The sequence below is a fragment of the Ambystoma mexicanum genome, chromosome 12 (genome assembly GCF_040938575.1).
Source record: "Ambystoma mexicanum isolate Mex_15411 chromosome 12, UKY_AmexF1_1, whole genome shotgun sequence".
Taxonomy (NCBI): domain Eukaryota; kingdom Metazoa; phylum Chordata; class Amphibia; order Caudata; family Ambystomatidae; genus Ambystoma; species Ambystoma mexicanum.
Window position 1 is genome coordinate 1,230,785,222 of NC_090936.1, and position 20,795 is coordinate 1,230,806,016.

Here is a 20,795-nt window from a genome sequence, read left to right on the forward strand (position 1 = left end):
AACTAAAATCACCACTGCAGCCCCTCCAGTCAAAGGTGGCCTAATAAATGGCAGATCCCTAACGGCACATGCCACTGACATTTGTGAACTCATACTGTCCAATAAGCTGGATGTCTCGCCGTCAGAGACCTGGGTGCAGGAGGCAGCAGGACTCTATTATCCCTAGCAATCCCAGATGGCTATACCATTCTGAGACAAGATAGAGATAATATGCGAGGTGGTGGCATTGCCATCATTGCCAAAATTAGCCTAAACATGAGAACTACCTCTAACTCAAAATCAAACTCCTGCGAAGTGTGCGCCTTCAAACTCCCACTTCAGAACTCCCAGACCCTAACTATCTACCTTACCTATAGGCCCCATTCGAAGAAGACTTTAACTGTCCATTATCTACTAACCTGAAAACCTCTACACAACTTCTCTTCCTTGGAGACTTTAATCTAGGCTATAATGACCCATCGGAAAAACACACTCTGTGTGGCTAATGCCCTCACTGAATTAGGATTCACCCAAAAAAATTATGGAACTCACCCATAATAGAGGGAGAACCCTTGATTGGTTAGCAGACCAACTGCTCCACCTCCATTACCACCATCTCCCCACAATTATGGGCGGACCACTACTTGGTTACCTTTGCTTTAGACAACACTAGGCCACTCCCCCCGCCCCCCCCCCTTTAGCCAATATGGGTCCTTCTTGCCCTACCAGGAACAAAAAAAGCATCACTAAGGAGAAAGTAATTCGGGCTATTCTACCCAGCCTAAACCAACTCTACCCTGAGTTGCTCGTTGAAGAGTACAACAAAATAATACAAACCACTCTTGACAACATAGCCCCTCTAAAACTCAGACCTAGCAACCCTAAAGCCCACCTCAATAAATGGTTCACCCCTGAACTGAAAGATCTGTCAACTTAAAAGAAGCTGCGAATCCACTTGGAGACTTACCCCATCAGAAGCCCATAAAGATAAACTCACAAATCTCACAATACAAGAAGGAAATGATCTTGGTCGAACGCAACTCATATAATAAGCGCATCTCCACAGCCAACTCAAGTATGAGGGAGCTGTTTTCCATCCTAAAGGAATTGGAGTCGCCGACACCCACTCCAGATATATGTACAAAAGACAAAGCCTGGTGCACAGAGATTCAACAAGCACTGGCTAACAAAGTCACCATGCTCCAAAAGAAAATGGCAGGAAAATAGCAGCACTATCAACCGTCAATATCCAACGCCAACTTACCTTCCACGGAGCAAAAAACTCAATTTAGATTTGCAAAAAACATCTAATCGAGAGGTGGAAAAAGTCAACCTCTCCCTTAAGCCTTCCAACTGCAAGGCGACTTATGCCCAGCACAACCTATAAAAGATGCCGCTAGAGAACTCTTCCCCCTTCATAGCTAAACTCGTAAATGCTTCATTCACCTCAGGCACTGTGCCGTCTAACCTGAAACAATCCTGGGTACTGACATTGCTAAAAAAAAATCCCTAGACCCCCTCATCCCCACTAACTACTGCCCCATCAAGACAGTCCCCTTCCTACTAAAAATCCTGGACAAGATTGCATATACCCAAATCCAAAAATTCCTAGAAGACCACAAGGCAGTCTGGCTTCCGTCCTCGACATGGGACCGATACCATTCTCATCGACTTGAAAGCCCAAATTGACGAGCTAAGAGACAAAGGTCAAACAGCCCTCCTCTTAGATCTCTCGGCCGCATTCGACCTTGTAGATCACAAAGCCCTCTGTAACCACCTAAACTCTGCTGCACACTTCTGTAAAGAAGCCATAATATGGGTGGAATCCTTCCTTAGCGATAGGACCATGAGGTTGTTCTCCCCATCAGATGCGGCAGACCCAATCCCCATCCTGTGCGGCGTTCCTCAGGGCTCCTGTGTGTCTCCGACACTATACAACATATTTACTAAGCCCCTTTTTGATGATTTGGACCTTCTTGGTATCACCTACACTAACTATGCAGATGACACCCAGATTCTCCTCCCGCTTTCAGGGGATTACAAGAAGGATTTGGCCTTGGTAAACAGGGTGTATCTCATCATCCAGGCATGGGTGGCAACTCACGGTCTATGCCTGAATGATGACAAAACAGAGCTAATCACTCTGGGTACACATAATCTCAAACTAAGCCAGGATTACTCTGCTTTTGATATCAACGGGAATACTATTAAGGTAGCCAAGGAAGTGAAGACTCAAGGTTTCCATCTAGATGCCACCCTCTCCTTTACAAACAGGTTAAGTCACTGGCCTCAGCTACAGCTTACACATGCAAGCTTATGAGAGCAGGCAGACACTTTATCTCAGATCAGAATTGCATGATTCTAGCTAGAGCTCTCATTCTATCTAGACTCGATTACTGCAACGCCTTATATATTGGGGCCAACAAATCTATGCCTCACAGAATACAAATTTTACAAAATGCCTTGAGAGCAGCCCGACGATCACATATCTCCAAGATAAGTCGCAACAACCACTGGTTGTCAACCCAAGACAAAATCCTACTGAAAGGTGCCTCAATCGCACACCAAGCCCTTAACAATGCAACTCCTCTATATCTAACCGATTAAAGAAAGAGGATCTTCCAGACCCTCAATCTCCAATGCCAACACACTTATCATTCCTAGATTTAAATTGACCAAGGCCGGAGGTGCCAGCTTCCCCGTCCGGGCAGCCCAAGTATGGAACTCTCTGCCACACACTACGGGAGGAGAAATCCTCCCTAAAATTCAGAGCGAAATACATCAATCACTTGAAGCAATCTATCATATAGTCAGTACCTCCTCCCCATCACCTTCCTGATAAATCTATTGTACATGTACCTGTATATGTAACTTGTAATATATCTTGTTTATAATTAATTCGTATTTCTGCCACGGCCTGTATATATTAGCATGTGTGTAACTATGTAACCTTGTAAACTAAGCCTCGCATATCCTGTACTGCGGTGCCCTCTTACCCTCAGGCCTGGTGTGCATTATAAATGAATAAAACAAACATACTAAATGTGTAGACATTGATTTGCGTTTATTTAATACAAACAAGTTTAAAATACATATTCAATTAAAACCACAATAAAGTGACCAGTGCATGCCACTTTTATCTGTGACTTGGGGTACAAATATAGTAAAATACAAAATTACAAGTCCATTACACACAAGTTGTATTCCATACTGCATGTTATAAAGCACTAATTCAGTGTTACAGACCACAATTCTTGTTTGAATCAATAACGCATGCTCAATATCTAATCATTAATACCTGTAAGGGCTTGATTTCAATAAGCCGATTAGCTAATAATTAGTGTGATTTATTCAAACAATACCGTAATATTTGGTATTACTCAAAAAGACCCAAAGTGCTGTACATATAACAGTTTATGTACAATTATTATTAACGAAGCAAAGTTTGTACTCCTTTATCGCCCTCGGAAGGATGAAAGGCAAAGTTTGATGTGCAAGAAATATTCTACGGGTATGATCCTAGGATCGAAGGCGCTAAGACACCGTAAAGTGATTGAATGGGAGGCTGCAAATACCAAATGACCCACAAGGCCCCCCGTAAGGTGAAAAAGGAGATTGGGGCAGGGGGCTGGGTATTCTGGTGTCGGCGCTCTAACCTGTTGGTGTATAGCACACATTTGTATTATTCAGGTTAGTACAGATACAACATCCCATTAAGTTGGAAGTGTTTTAATTGTTGGTCAGTACAGCTGACACGTGTTTCGACCACCACTTGGTCGTCCTCACGGCTGTTATTAAACATACATTGTATCAACAGGCAAAGCAAAACCCAAATCATCATGTATTATGCCCACATAATAAGCAAAAATCACAATATGGAGTAAAGACAAACAAAAGATATGTTACAAAAAAGGAGGTTATCACAAAAGAAAAAAAGCAATAATCAAACATGTTACAAACCCAATGATAATTGTCACACGGGAGGGGTATTTGAAGAAGCAGGAACAAAAACAAAGCAGCGACATTGATCATATTATTATAGATAACCTGTTACATTTCAAAGGTAGGTTGGTGATTCACCCAAAGTATAGAAATCAGTGTATTATGTAGAAAAAGGGGCTAGTATGCTGAATAGAGAGGGTAATGGGTGAGAACCCATCCTTGCCAAGCACACCTGATCATCTCAAATTGCTGGGATATAAAAGGGTGAGTAATTTAAAATGTGCTAGGATGGCACGAATTAAGAGCCAGTGTGGTGTTTAGGAGAACAATAGAGGGATCCCAAATAAAGTACCACAGTCACCGCACCCAATCGATGTTTATCGAGACCAAAGTCTAGTGGAAATATTCCATAAATCAGCTCACCCGGTCAAATTGTCGTAACAGTGCCTAAAGGAAACAGTGTGTGTGTGTGTATGTATGTATGTATGTATGTATGTATTTATATATCGGTCCAAGTAGTGGATAACTGGAGTATAAGAATTTCATATTAGTGTTGCCAAAGAAAAAGTAAATGACGTATCAGGTATTTTGGTTTCCATAGCAATGTTACAAGTTGGACAATAACGAATTATGCTTTTCAAAATGCACCCAGTTCTTATGTTCACAGCGACATTCACATGCAAAGCTGTGTAGAAAAACAGATTGGGGTCAGGACCCAGTAACATAGATATAACCAAAGAAGCAGTAGCTAGTATAGTCAATAAATCAGAACAAGAATCAATGCAAATGCATTCTTACCATGTAGCGTGTTTTCTTTTGAGTCAGCAATTGGTGTTAATGGGTTATATGCCCTGTAATCTATTTCCAGGATAAATCCCAAAGAAGAAAGCAAAATCAATCTTGTAAATCCTATCTACGGTGATTAGAAAAAATGTTGCAGCCACTCACAAGCTGCAAAAGTATTCAGGACAATACCTGCCCAAAGTCAAGAGGAAGCTCTCTCCGACAGCGTTTTCGCAAATGCGGACACCTTCGAGAGTTATACATATCTCGTCTGCGTCATGAGGTGTGACGTCACACGTCCGATGCCGTGGCGGTACAGGCAGCCACACGTAATATCTGTAACGTCATTTGTTGACAGTATTATCCCGCATGCACGCAATTAGTTTCTGATTACTGTGCGTGTTCTGGAATGTGAATAATAAAAGGATAACGTGGGTATTAGTGTGCCCATTGTGAACTTAATGAACTGTGTGCTAACATTCGAAATACCTTGTTCATAATGAAAAAAGTATACTTTGACCCAAAGCATCACTAATGCATATTAGCTCATAATTTTAGGGAAAATATTGATGTAATTAGTCGGTAGTAGTATCTTATTAAGCGATTTTAAATGAACATCCAATTTGAAAATACACGTCCTATGGTGTTAAAAACTACAGAATGTACTTGGTCAAGAGATGGGCACAAAACAAACCCACCCCTTTCTCCGGTTAAGGAATGAATAGCATTTTACATGGTAATTTCAAAACCAAGACCAAGGAACAGGTACAGAAAAAATCTTGTTAGGTGTAACATAAAAAAATACTAATTTCATGGTCTGTGATCGGACCCCTTTCAATGCACTGAAAAAAGCATATTCATTTACTTTTCATTTGCCTACGTTTTAATTGGAGATTTCCACCTGTCGACTCCTGGCTTTCATTAGTCCTACAAATGTAATATCTGCTTTATTTGCAAATTGATGGAATTTTTTGCCAGTAAACTGCCAGCGGGACTAATTGGTCTTGGCTACTCAAACTTGAGAGGCGCTCTCTGATTGTAATTCTGAGCTGCCTTATGGTACTGCCCATATAAATCATACCACAGACACAAATTAGCGTGTGTACTACATGTGTAGTTCTGCAGTTGATGAATTCATTGATTGTGACAGTAATGCCAAATGAATCCGTGAAACGTGTGCAGTCCGGTTGAGCAAATTTGCACATTGTACAGGTGCCACATTTGTGAAAACCTGCAAATGGTTGGAGCCAATTTGTGCTCCCTGCGGGCATCTGCCTGCTTGTATCCAACTGTGAGGGACAATAGTTCCTGCCCTTGTGTACACACATTTGGGTTTGTCAGATAGAAAAGGACAAAGGTCTTTGTCCAGACGCAAGATGTGCCAATGTTTATCGACCAATGTGTAAAGTAATCTTGTGTCTGAGTATTTTGTTAAAATATTCCACTTTTGATCATGTTTCGTCTTGGTCGTTCGAGTGGTAAGCAAATTTGTTCACTCTTGTATTTATCAAGATATGTTGATAAGATAATCTTTGGTCGATACCCTCGAATTAAAAAACCTGGCATTCAATAGAGCACATTCCTGGTTAAAATCCTCTGAAATGCTGCAATAGTGCCTTGCTCGATAGAACTCACCACATGGGATATTATCAATTGTGGACCTTAAATGGTGGCTTTTGGCATGCAAAATGGAGTTCACCTCTGTGGGTTTCAAAAAGTATTGGTCTCAATTTTATTATTCTGTATAGTGATATGTAGGTCCAGAAAATGAATACTGTATGGGCCACAGTGGCCTGTAAGTTGTATTCCAAAAGTATACAATTTACAGGCCACTGTGACCCATACAGTATTATTCAGAGGATTTTAACTAGGAATGTGCTCTATTGAATGCCAGGTTTTTGAATGGAGGGTATCGACCAAAGATTATCAACATAGCTTTTGATAAATACAAGCGTGTGGATAGAAAAAATGTGCTTACCACTCGAATGACCAAGATGAAACATGATCAAAAGCTGAGTATTATTACAAAATACTGATCAGACACAAGATTACTTTACAAATTGGTCACTAAACATTGGCACATCTTGCATCTGGACAAAGACCTTTGTCCTTTTCTATCTGACAAACCAAAATGTGTGTACACAAGGGCAACTATTAAAAACCACCTTTGTCCCTCACATCTGGATACAAGCAGGCAGATGCCCACAGGGAGTACAAAATGGTTCCAACCATTTTCAGGTTTTCACAAATGTGGCCCCTGTACAATGTTTAATTAGTCCTGCTGGCAGTTCACTGGCAAAAATTCCATCCATTTGTAAATAAAGCAGATATTACATTTGTGGGACTAATGAAAGCAAAGAGGCAGGAGAGGTGGAGATCTCCAATTAAAAACGTAGGCAAATGGAGAGTAAATGGAAATGCTTTTGTCAGTGCATTGAAAGGGGTCTGAACACAGACCATGAAATTAGTATTTTCTAATGTTAAACCTAACAAGATTTTTTGTGTACCTGTTGTTCCTTGGCCTTGGTTTTGAGATTACCATGTAACATGCTCTTCCTTAACCGGAGAAAGGGGTGTGTTTGTTTTGAATCTCTTGACCAAGCACATTCTGCAGTTTCTAACACCATAGGAGGTGTATTTTCAAATTGGATGTTAATTTCAATCTCTTAATAAGATTGGGTTACTGTCAGAACCATCACTCATTGAATAATGCTGTCAGCGGCATGACTACTGACGAATTAAATCAATATTCTCCCTGCAAATTATGAGCTAATAGGCATTAGTGATGCTTTGGGTCATTAAAATATACTTTTCCATCATGAACAAGGTATTTTAAATGTTAGCACACATTTCATTAAGTTCACAGTGGGCGCACTAATAACTATGTTGTTGGTTTATTATTCACATTCCATCACACGCACTAATCAGAAACTGATACTGTCAGCAAATGACAGGTATCACGTGTGACGCTGCGCGTACCACCACGGCATCGGACGTGTGATGTCGCACGTCTCATGACGCAGTCGCGATATGTATAACTCTCAAAGGTGTCCGCATTCGCGAAAACGTTGTCGGAGAGCTTCCTCTTGACTTTGGGCAGGTATTGTCCTGAATACTTTTGCAGCTTATCATAGGGCGTTTTTTTTAAAATAAATTTCCAATCACCGAAAATGGGATTTACAGGATTGAGTGCTTTCTTAGGGATTCATCCTGGAAATAGATTACAGGGCATATAACCTGTTAACACCAATTGTTGAGCCAAAAGAAATAACGCTACATGGTAAAAATGCATTTGCATTGATTCTTGTTCCGATTTATTGACTATACTAGCTACTGCTTCTTTAGGTGCAGGACCCAGTAACAGATCTACCCGATCTGTTTTTCTACACAGCTTTGCATGTGAATGTCGCTGTGACCAGAAGAACAGGATGCATTTTGAAAAGCATCATTCGTTATTTTCAAACTTGTAACATTGCTATGCTATGCAAACTAAAATACCTGGTACGTCATTACTTTTTCTTTGGCTACAGTAGTATGAAATTCTTATACTCGTTATCTGATACATATAGGGACTGTTACAACAATTTGACCGGGTGAGCTGATTTATGGAATATTTACACTAGACTTAGGTCTTGATGCACATCAGTTTGGTGCAGTGATTGTGGCACTTTGTTTGGGATCTCTCTATTCTCCTAAACACCACACTGGCTCTTAATTCGTCCCATCCTGGCACATTTTAAATTACTCACTGTTTTATATCCCAGCAATTTGAGATGATCAGGTGTGCTTGGCAAGGATAGGTACTCACCCATATTACCCTTTCTCTATTCAGCATACTAGCCCCTTTATCTACATAATACACTGATTTCTATCCTATTTACTTCAGGTGAATCACCAACTTACCTTTGAAATGTAACCTGTTCATCTATTATAATGTGGTCAATGTCGCTGCTTTGTTTTTCTTCATGCTTACTTTGGTTATTGCTTTTTTTCTTTTGTGATAACCCCCTTTTGGTAACATATCTTGTTTTGTCTTTACTCCATATTGTGATTTGTGCTTATTATGTGGGCATAATACATGATGATTTGGGTTTTGCTTTTCCTGATGATACAATGTATGTTTAATAACAGCCTTGAGGACGACCAAGTGTCTGCTGTACTGACCAACAATTAAAACACTTTCAACTTAATGGGATGTTGACTTCGTATCTGTACTAACTTGAATAATACAAATGTGTGCTATACACCTACACGGTAGAGCTCTGGCACCACAAGACCCCGCTCCATCCCCTTTTTCAAGGTTTAATGTGCCTGTGGCCTGCAACTGATCACAGCAGCAAGCTCGTACACCCACTTAGCTATCTTACTGGCACAGTGAATATCCCACCCCATTAGAACAAGTGGCAATTCGGGGGTCCGTGCCCATCATTAGTACATAGAACTGATAGTAGGAGCTGTCCGGAGAACTATCAGAAAAACCTTATGCCTGGCAACTGGTATAATTGCCCGAAAGAGATTAATTCAGACTGAGGTGTAAAAAACGCATTGTGGAAAAAGGTGAAGGCCGCACCCCCTCTAAATGGTCTTCACCTTTGAAATGGCAGGCAGACCAGACGTTACTGATCAAGAATGGGAAAACCATTAGCTATACTGCTGGGCAGCCAATATCGGTCCCTCGTAGCTGCAACGGCAACTACAAATCGTGCTTTGGTGCAACTCAATGACTTCTACAAATCCAAGTGTTAGTGGCTGGTTGGTCTTATCTGAGAAAAAGAGAAAATACTTTGTTATTCTGTTTACAACCCCAGGTGCATGTTCCAAATTTCTTGGAACTTCTGGTCGTTATTTGTCAGCCAATGTGTCATTCTTTCCATCTTTGCCACGTTTCCCATCTCTGCAGTTCTATACTGTGCATTTTCGATTGCATGCAAGGCTTTATTTTCCAGCAGGTCTTTTGATTACCATGGCATCCTTTAAGTTGCAGGCCACACGACTTGTGCCGTGTTTATCCTTTGATTGCATCAGAGCATAATTGGGGTAGGGTCTGAGCAAAGCAGGTGCCTGCATGCCCCCTTTAGCTGTGTTAAGTTTCCTGAATTGCCTTGGGCAGGTGTGCTTTATACATGGAGCTATCCCTTGATGTGCTGTATGCCTTGTACACTTGGAATGTCGGATATTATTGACTCCATTGATTTACGCTGAACTAGATATCTTGTTTCGTTCAGCTTTATTTTGATAATGAAATATAAAAGAAACATACAATCCAACCAAAATCGTATCAAACAATTAAACAAAAGACGTGTGATCATATTCAAATAAGACCATATTAAATGAAGTGCATGTGTAGATTTCTAAAATCAACCTACATTATCACCATGGGCCTCATTACAAGCAGGGTGGTAAGGGTTAACGCTCACAGGTAACGGGACCGGTGCCGTTAAACCCTTACCGCCCTACTACGAGTTCCCTTTGCGGGTCCTTCTTTAATGCCTGCTTTTAGCTGACGTTAAGGACAGGACCCGCAAAGGGACTTTTTTTATTTATTATTAGTTGATTTAATCAAATTAATGATTTTTACAAAACATAGTAGAATGGAAAACGAAGTGAAGAAACAAGACGAAATCAAGAGATAAACAAGTTTAAGAAGAAAGTGAAGAACGTGAAGAAAGGAAGAGAAAGTGGACGATGTAGAATCAGAAAACTGTGAATAAAGAGTAATGAGAAATGGAAGAGAGAGAGGTAGTGGTGGGAAGACCAAACGTTTCAATGCGGTTGTGCTGTTAACAAAGTCCAAATTTCTGAATTTCATCAAGATAGAATAAACTTAAGAGTCTGTGTGGCAGCAATTGTCCAAGTATTTCTTTCTCCACTCATTAAGCGTGTCCACCATAGATCCTCTTCCCTGGTGTAGGACGCTGAAAGGTTTGGTAACAAACATTTCTCGCCTATGGCTCTTGTTCCTGGGCAGTTTAAGAGCAAGTGGCGTATAGTTTCTACAGTAGTGTCATTTTTACAGAAGCGGCATGTGTTTGAATTACTCTGTCCTCTGAGTCTTAATCTCATTTGTCGGCAATAAATGTAGGCGCGCTCTCAGAAACCGGTTTCTGGCTGCTTTGTTGGAAAACTTACTCAAGTAGTTCGGAACAATGTTCAATTTACTTTGATAAGGTGGCAGATGACTCACTGATTTTGCTTTTGTTGCAATGTTCAGAGTTTCAATCCAATCAAGTTCACTAATTTTCCTTTGAATTTTTGACGGATTCCTAATGAGCTCTTGATCTGAACAGTGCATTTCCGCTAGTTTCGCCTTACGCGCTGTTTCCCACGATTGTAAAACAGGACAGCGACCTGTGAGAATTCCAGCACGTACGATGGCTAACACCTGCGGACATTCTGGAAGTAGCATTTTCCTATAATTCATCATGGATTTTATCTCGGTAGACCCTTTCAGAGAGAGGAGGCCTAACTCTCTTTACGGTACCATTATTAGCGCCTTCCATATTCCCATTGAGCCCTATGGGGGCTCAAATGGAATGGGGAAGGGCCCTGGTGAATGGGGAATTACCGGTCCCGCCAACCTTGGAATGGACCAGTAATTGCTCCATTCACCATGGCGGAATCGGAACGAGTTTGGAGGCAGCCATGCCGCAAATAGCGGCGTGGTTACCTCCAAACTCTGAATGAGGCCCTATGATGTACATCAAATTATAATACTCGGGTTTAATTGTAAATCCAAACAATTAAAAATACAATGTTTAACTCAGGGTTCTATGAACCTAATGGAGGTAAGAACAATACAAGTTTCCAACGTGTAAATTACAATCGCAATCACAACACCGTAACATTGGAATATCTACCTTAAGATCAATGTACACTCAGAAATTGCTGCCTAATGGGCCAAGCACAGAGTCAATATTTTGCTGTGACGTAAACTGCAAAAGTATCTCTAGGCTTGGAGCATATGACCAATGCTGCTGTTGTACTTCCAGAAAAGAGGTCTAAGGATTCTTTTCCTCAACTTCAAGTGTTTTTGACAAAAGAGCAGAAAGTGAACTGGATTTTCATCAGCACCTGGACAAAAAGCAGAAACGCTGTCATTCCATTTATTGCGTTCAATTTTTGGATTAACATAATCTAAGTAGTTTCAAAGTCCATCTCGGTTTGTAAGCTGACAAGCAAGTCGATTTTTCAATCACCAGTTGGACCGTCTGTTCCACCTTAAGTCCATATGACTTTAACTGCTGCTTGGACCTAAGAAACGCACGGGTCGGGTCAAGCCAGAGGTTACTAATCCTCAAGGAGTCTAATTCAGATTTGATGTGAACAAACCAGGGGAGAGATTTTCCTCCAGTTTTGGATGGCAAATCCATTACAGCCTCCCTAACCTTACCCAACTCGCTACAGGAGCGAAGCCTAACCTGATAGTAAACAGGATGGGACTGACTGAACCCTTCTTCTCACTGCATTCCTGTTTCAAGGCACGCAGATAGGTTGGGCGCGATATGGGGAAGCCAAAGGTTTCCAGTCCTAGCTGTATTTGTCGAAGCACTTCCTATCAGCTGCCAGCACTTAACAAATTCCTGTGGTGGGGAGGCCCCTCTTTCCCATTAATGCTCTTGCCTGGGGTACCTTCTTGCTCAGAAGATTCAAACCCCTTGAGCAACTTACCCGAAATGTATCATTAGACTCTGACTGCACCCTTCTCCCTACCAGCCCTACCATACACAATCATTCTCCAGTAAACTAATCTGCAACTTCCTCCACCAGCAAGCTGCACTGTACCGCAGCTATAGTTCATCCCTACTTCGGGCCTGCACCCTTTGCAGTAGTTCTTCTCTCATCTTGCTTTCCTGCAGCACTTTGTTGTTGCCACCAGACTGCCACTGGAGACACTGCTGTCACTGCCCTTTTACAAAGGTTTGGTAACGCAGGTTGTGTATTACAGTTTCAATATACGTGAAGGGAGGCAAATCAGATTGAGCCCTGGTCCGTTCTTTGACCCTGTGCATATACTTAACATTGGGTGAACCTCCATATCGGGACCAATATCCTCAGTCCATCAGAACGCGCAGTTTGTCTCATGGATTCCTCAGAGAGGCTAATACCTGCTTCAGCACATGCAGGTCTTAAGATGCCCCCTAACAAATCGGGCTATGGTCCCAGTTGACCTTTGACATGGTCTGTGGCTCAGGTCATGAACCTTTGACGCAAATGAGACATTCTTGAACAGTTTACTTACATGTAACTGCACAATCTTTACTCCTCTGCACACTGGTTACTCAGTTTTATAAAGTTGCTCAGCTGTGGACATTTCCTTTTTGAATATTGTTTTGTACTGTATTTGACGCCTCACTGCTCCATTCCAAAGTATTGACCTTGACTGCTCGTCTTGGTTTAGAGACTTATCGGATCCCTTGTTGTGTAGCGTGTTGGTAAGTTATACTTGAACCCTGAACACAAGGCTTGGAGAATTTGTTCTACCTCTTCCCTCCAATTCTATACACCAAGTGATGCTCCAATTCTGGTGATGTCCAGGTTTTCAGATTATTCTGGTGGTCAAACAGATTTCGTTCTCAGTCTGCCTGAACCGGTCAGGGGACCCTTGCTTTTATGATCTCCTAAAACGTGGGAGTCTAACCTAAACGGGGAGGTGGACTGAATTCCATTGCACTCTTCCCTCCATCACGGTTAGCCATTTTGTTCCGCAGACTGTCAAGTAGGACTGCCTTCAAGTGGCCCGAAGACTTCCCCCTTAAAAGTCGAGTAGTGCGGATGACTATAGGAGCACTTACAAGCAGTGTTTCTCGATCAACAATTGCATTTTCTTTAAAAAAAATCACTGTAGGTTTCTCCACTTACACCTCAATCCCATTTGTAGGCCACATCGTGTTTGGCATCTAAATGTCCTATGAACTGATAACGACTTTGGTATTGCTGTCACTTCAGCTAAGCGAATACATTGGTCTTTTCGAGAATCCTACGGTTTCTGGTAGGGATATGGTTGTATTTGAACTCCCGTTTTATTTCTACCAGCTGGTACAAACAAGCTTCAACATAGTAAGAATTCCTTCATACATTTATTTTTTCCAAGCACAGAGCCTTCTGTGATCTTGACGTTCAAAGGGCACTGAATCTATTTGGAACTTGCAAAGACTTTAGATCTACAAAGCAACTGTTTTTCACCTATGCTTTGTTGATTAACTCACAAAAGCAGCTTCCATAGTCCCTCCGCCTGTCTTCTCTCTTGGATTCTGTGAAGCGTTGTGAGCATAATAAAAACCCAAGTGAGGAATATTTTTGCCTGGGCCATTTTGAGGTTTTCTTAGCAACCTCCTCCTGGCCCAGAGGTGTCTTCTAATTTAGAATATCTCCCTATTGGTCTAGAACATGGGGAGTAGGTGCAAGTTACTCACATGTTGTCTCCACTCCCAGATGCACTGTCAGTCCAGCTGGTTAAAGGAGGGAAAGACCCTGATCTGAGGGATGTAAACTTTGCACAAGGGCAGGGTCTGGGGTTTGGGCGAGCAATGAATTCAGTTGACTTGAAGATTATTTTCGGTGCTGACTTCCCATACTTGGGACCACGGTCGAAAGACAGGGTGCATGTTTGCTTGCAGTATTAAGAGAAGCTTTGGTGAGTAAGCTGTACTTGGTCTTCCTGCTGGGCGATGCGATTTCCTCCTCATGGAGATCTGTCTACTTAATTTGTTTCAGTAGATCACATGTGAACCATTCATGATTTTTGTTTTTTTTGTTTTGTTTGGCAGGTGGTCTAGACCGTAGGGGGGCCAGGGTATCCAGTGCAGTGGTTACCTATCCATAGAACGTGTGAAGAGTGTCAACTGAGATGGAGTTTGTCCCTGTTGTGGTAGGTTGTGTGAAAATGGCTCCGACTGGCTTCTTTCCCCTAAAGCTTTTTGGCAGGGCATGTTTTAAATGTTTTTTGGGGATTGCCTTTGAGACATGGTTGATGTGTTGTATTACTTTATGGTCCATCTAGGCGAGCAGGGAACTCGGGGTGTTGGCAACAGCAATATTCTTGTCTATAGCACTGCCATACATGCTTCCCCATTTTCAGAGGGCCCCTTATTAACTTATGTTAATGGACAGTCCCACCGTTTAAGCTGGGAGAGCTTTTGTTGAGCTCGTTGATGGCTCACTACTTAGTCATTCATCCTCCAGTAGCTGACGTGATCATCAGTGTTCAGTCTAAGTGGTAAGGGCCTCCAAAATAAGAGTGCTTGCTCTGGGTGGCCATTACATTTCGCCAACCATAAAAGGAATCGTGTCAATGGTGGAGCATTGTTAGGACGGGCTTATTTGATTGACTGTGTACTGGTGGGTTTTGAGCAGGTTTGAGAGAATGCCCCACTCTGGCATTCTCATGACTGTTTCCTTTCTTGCATTGCAACGCCATGTGCCCTTATTGCGCCACTTCTTGGGAAAGCATTACAATGTATCTAAATGCCCACATTGGAGGGTCTGTGCCCAGTTTCTCATACTTGCTTCACTTGGCTTCCGATCTACCTTTTGTTAACCTAATGTTGTGCCTAGAAATACTTTAATTCGTCTCTCATGCATTCTTCATTCCTTGTAAAATATTGAGGTATTGACGTGTCGACCGTCTGGGCTGGGGACTTCAACTTTAAACTGGACCCCCGGCTCGATAGGTCAGACACCAAGCACAAGAAACCGGCCCCGCCAGCCAGAGCGCGACAGATACTGGAGCAGCTCGAGCTAGAGGACGTCTGGAGAAAGGTACATGTGGGCAGCAGGGCATACACTCAGTATAGCACCCTGCACGGGACATTCACCCGAATAGATTATCTGTTCACGGGCAAGGAGACACTGGGCGAATTTACTGGGGCACACATTCATACACAGACACTATCCGACCATGCAGCACTTGGGGTGACATGGGCACACATATATAGAAGCGCCCCCATACCCACATGGAGACTGAGGGCGGAAGCATTGTTGGACAGGGAATTCCAGGAGCACATCAAGCGCATGATAGATTATTTTGTGCACAATGTGGGGAGTGTGGATAGCACCGGGGCGGTCTGGGAGGCACTCAAGGTGGTGGTAAGGGGAGCAGCAATAGGGAAGACCGGAGGCCTCGGGAGAGGTTTTGGCTGAACTAGAAGGAATAGAAAAGGAGATTGAAAGAGCAGAGGCACGAGCAGGCGAGATGGGGAATAGAATTAGGAGATCTTGCTACCATGAGGCAGAAGTGTATCGCAATCTGGGAGAGGCTGGGGAAGCTGGATTACAGGAAATAGAGGCTACATTCAGAAGAGGACAAGCCCAGCAGGCTCCTGGCTTGGCTAACCAGGCAGGAGGTTAAGCGAGTGCCGATAAACGCAATTAAAGATGCACGGAGAGAGGTTATTAGGACCCAGGAAAGCATTAATAGTGTTCTTGAGGTTCTACGAGAAACTATTCCTGGGTCCAAGAGGCAGAGGAGGGAGATATAGCGGATGCTCTGGCGGAAATTGCATTCCCCCGATTAACAGAGGAACAGGCCTGGATGTTAGACGTGCCCCTCACAGTGGAAGAGCTGACGGCAGTCATAGCCTAGCTCCCGACGGGTTACCAGGTGAATTCTATTAGAAGTACAAGGATACCCTGACCCCAAGACTGCTAGAGACACTGGAGGTGGCATACGAGAGAGGGAGGCTTCCGAGTAGGGCAGCATGTTGGAATCCGTGATAGTACTGATACTAAAACTGGGGAAATCGCCTCTGGAGTGTGGGTCCTACAGACCAATCTCCTTGATAAACCAGGATTCTAAGATCCTTACAGCGGCTCTGGCCAACTTGCTCAAAAGGGTTATACCCAAGCTGGTGTACCCAGGCCAAACTAGGTATGTACTGCCAAGGAATCTCCGCAAGCTCCACTACGTCATAGACAACACAAACCAGGAAGATGGGGGGGGGGGGAGCTGATATGCTGCTTTATGTGCAGAACCCACGGACACACTTGCCGGACCTGCTTGAAGCACTGGGAGCGTTTGGCAGGCTGTCTGGAATTACTATCAACAAGGAAAAATCCTCGTTCCCCTTGGTGGGCCTGAGAGGCGAGACACCAGACCGGTTACCGGATTTATGCCTCACATGGATCCCACGTACCTTATCTAGGAGTGGATATATACCACGATAATAAAGGGACACATAAGGGTAATACACAGGTGGCACAGGACAAAATGGGGAAGGCCATGCAGTTTTGGAGGACACTACCTCTGGGGATGATGGGGAGAGCGGCCCTGTTAAAAATGAGTCCTTCCTCGCCTTCTGTATTACTTCACTAACATTCGTTACAACATCCCTGGGACATTTTTTTAAAGAGTTACACGCCATGGCAAGGGAGTTTTTGTGGGACGGAGGGAGAAACCGGGTAGCACTGACCACACTATAAAGAGACTACGAATGGGGGGAATTAGTCTCCCGGACTTTGAGCGGTAATACTTGGCAGATCAACTCCAGTTAGTGGTGCAGTGGCTGGGCAGGATATATCCATAGACTCCATACTATTTCGATCGTCGCTGCAGCAATATTACCTGAGAGCTGCTGTGGATGGATGCAGCCTCTGCCAAACCTCTCCCCAGTATGGCCAAGCTGGGCCGAACCCTATGGAAAACCTAAGACATAAGAGCCTTGCACCAGGCAAATTCCTCTTGCAGGACTGGTTGACGTCTGCATTGCAAACCTGGCTACGTTCAGAACACATTGGGAGGACAAAGGGGTAGCCCAAATAGATCTGTGGCCAAATGGGCACTGGGTAGACTTCCAGGCCCTGATAGAAGACCAGTGCACACACAAGGGCCAGTTCCTACTGTATAACATGGTCCACACGATAAGGAAAAGGTGGGAGACCCTACCGGAGGATGACACAGGGGAGGCAGTGGACTCATGGTACGATGTCTCTGAAGGGGGGCACACGGTGCCCAGGCTCTACGAACAGCTTCTAGGAGCCAACAGGAGAGAATTACGAGCACGAGGGAAAGGGGAAGAACTTCAGAAACCCTTCACAGATGAGGAATGGTACAGGGCCCTCCGGTACCCAAAGAAAGTGTCTAGGAACGCAAGGTTCAGACAGATGCAGCTCTATCTCATACACGCAGCATATCTGATGCCGAAAAGAATGGGGTGCAAACAGACCGGAGCTACCCGCCCTGTGCGGAGGAGCTGGCCAATATGGTGCACATGTTCTGGTCATGCCCGAGAATAACAAACTTTTGGGACACTATGAAGGAAAGAGCGTGAAGGGAGGTATCCAGATGCAGGCGTGGTCGGCAGCCTCCTACCTGCTGGGCCTGTTCCCGAGATGAGACGAGCAGAGAACACACTTGGCAAAAATGAAAGACCTGATGACCATATTGGCAAAACGCTGCATAGCAATAGCATGGAATACAAGCACGGGGCCCTCGTTGGAGGGGTGGTGGGCGGACCTGAACAAATGGGCAATAGCCGAAACATCACTGTGGACAAGGGTGACGCAACGAGAAGGCAATAGTGGGGCTAAGATGTTAGCATGGAACGCACTCATACAGGAGCTGTTCGGAAGCAATGAAAGAGACCGCACAAGCGAGACCGGTATGGACGATGGAGGAAGCTTTGAGATCACGGACCAGGAGGAGCCGGAAGAGACGAGGACGATCCATTCGCACCCGGGTGGAATGCACAATATGGCGTAGGAACATCATAGACTGTGGAAGAGGGGCCCTGCCGTGAATGGAGCAGATGAGAAATAAGGACTCCAACACGAAAGTGCCAGTAGAAATGTGTGGTGTGTGTTGTTTAAATGGTTATTTGTAATGTTTTATGTTAAGAATGTATGCAAAAAGGAAGTGTTCAAGAAATGATATGTCAGGATAGTTGAGCTGTTTCCTTCCCCTACCCATGTTTTCAGCACTGGGCAAGGCGGCACACTCGAGCTTCGTACACACTCTGGCTTCTCTGCCGCAAGGATATAGTTCACAGCATAGGTATCTGGGCCTTCTGTGTCAGTCTCTTTCCCAATAAAAGTCTCTTATGGCACAGGGCCTGATGTAATAAACACAAGTTCCTTTCTTCTAAGGATTTTCACAATCACAAGTACTTGGATCCACTGTTCACCATGGGACTCCCTCCTTCAGGCTCGTACCCCCTCTAACACAATGTTCACAGTTGTCCTCCCTCGATTGGGCTCGGCCATGGATCTCCCTCGTTTGGGCTCGGACCCCTTAATCACAATGTTTTAAGATTTCCTCTTTGTATCAAAAATCAAAGAATTTCGATTGTGCGATTGATTTTCTTTATACCGTTGCAGGGCCACTTCGATTCACTTCATTGTTCACTCTCATCTTTTACTTTCACTTCTGCCACTTCTTGACTGGATTCTTCCGAGATCTTTGCTTGAGCACACTCATGGTGCTGGACCACTCTGTCACTGGTATTGTATCTTTCTCTGTTCAAGTTCAATAAAAAGAGAAAATTAAGCTTTCCTCGCGTCTCATCACATGCGTTACCAATCTTCTTTCTTGCACTCTTTATACAATTTTGCCTCTTGAAACCTTGACTTCAACACAGACCGGTCTTGCATCGGTCTCTCCAACTCACTGACTGTGCTGATCTCTCTGGTGCTGCTTTAATCCTGGAGCCAATGATGGTACCACAGCCACGCAGGAGGGCCCTGGGTATCTCGACACACAATGCAGGATTCTTCAGTCTGGTGTCCTGGCCTTATGCTTGTTAATCGGAAGGATTCTGGAAAGTAACGGTTTCTTGCCGGAAAGGTCAAGGGTATCTCCATCCTTGTGCACCCTTCTTGGTTTGCCGTCTTTCTCCCCTAGTTCAGCTGCCGTCTGAAAAACGCTGTTCCTTCGTGTGTTGTGCTTTGCCTCGCTCAGAGTGTGCTCTCGTGCTCCGCCTTTTATCCATGTGGGGAAGCTTAATGGAAGTCCTGTGTGATTACCAGTAATTGCCTGACCTTGCCTGACCATAGAAGCGTCTGAAAGTGTTCATGAGGAAGGGAAGGGGGGGGGGGCTAAGTTCCCAAATATCCTATTGTGTAGGATGTGGTGAAGGTGTTACAGGGAGGGGGATACTGCATCTCGCCATCAGGTGTCCTACTCCCTGAAGACTCCTCACCCAGGTGATCCTCCCAGGATGGTCTGTCCCCAGGGTCTGTCTCCAAAGGTGATGGCTGTGCCCTGGCTACCTGAGAGATCCCTGGGGACTAGCGGGTGAGAAACCTTCTGGTTTGTGTCACCCCTCCACCCACTCAAACCCCCTTCCCTTTCCCCTGCACTTGCTCATCCGTAAGGCCTAGTAGGACAGTTTGATTACTTCCTGTTTTGTCTCCATTTTTTGCCTTGTGGCAGCTGGAAACACCATTGGGTTCTATAGGCACCTAACAAATGCTCAGTAAAATAAATAAGAACGAAGAGCTCACAAGAGGATTCCTGATGGACATGTACATCAGGTGGTCCGATAAGAAATCAAAGGTTAAAAAGAACCGTATTTGGAATAAAAACCAGTTAGTTTATAAACTGTGGAAAGAAATCCAGGAAGAGCCAAATGGTATAGGAGATCTTGCTGGCACAGGAATTTCCTGAACCAGGTATAAGGAACCAATGGGACTGCTGTTTGAAAGACACTTTTACCATCCTACCTGAACAATCCAGGGGAAGGCAACTACCCTCTGGATCCAAGGATTTCTCCTGGGAAAATACTATTTTTTGGGATTTATCTCTTTGCTTTAATTGGGAAAACACTTGTTGCCAAACCTAAGTCAGAGACATTTCCTTACACCCTTAGTTGTTCATTTCTAGTTTGAGGGTCATAGTAGTATGTTTTGGGCAGTATATATATTTTGACTGACGACGAGACAGACTGAACTTTAGTTTTCTAGGTATGGAAACTCTTGAGGATAGGGACAGAGGTCTTTATCCAACTTTTTTCTTTTTTTTTTTAACATGTTGTTTTATTCAACCAACAAATACATACAAGCTTCACCATGTCATTTCCAGTAATACAGGTGTATATCAATTCAGGCGTTTCCCCAGGGCGGGGGGGAGGGGGGGGAAATAGTCGTTCCTCCTCCATTTC

At 43.7% G+C, this 20,795-nt stretch overlaps 1 protein-coding gene across 4 annotated transcripts in view; it reads left to right on the top strand.

Moving 5' to 3' along the window:
- Positions 1–20,795, top strand: part of NFYB (nuclear transcription factor Y subunit beta) — a 139,351-nt gene that overhangs the window by 40,599 nt on the left and 77,957 nt on the right. For 2 of the 4 annotated variants that reach the window (XM_069629910.1, XM_069629911.1), the window contains exon 2: positions 14,472–14,572. The exons of the other annotated variants lie outside the window; for them this stretch is intronic. In XM_069629910.1, coding sequence (XP_069486011.1) covers positions 14,552–14,572 — 21 coding nt within the window. In that variant the 5' untranslated portion in view covers positions 14,472–14,551. The remainder of the gene's footprint in view (positions 1–14,471; positions 14,573–20,795) is intronic. 4 annotated transcript variants of the gene reach the window in all.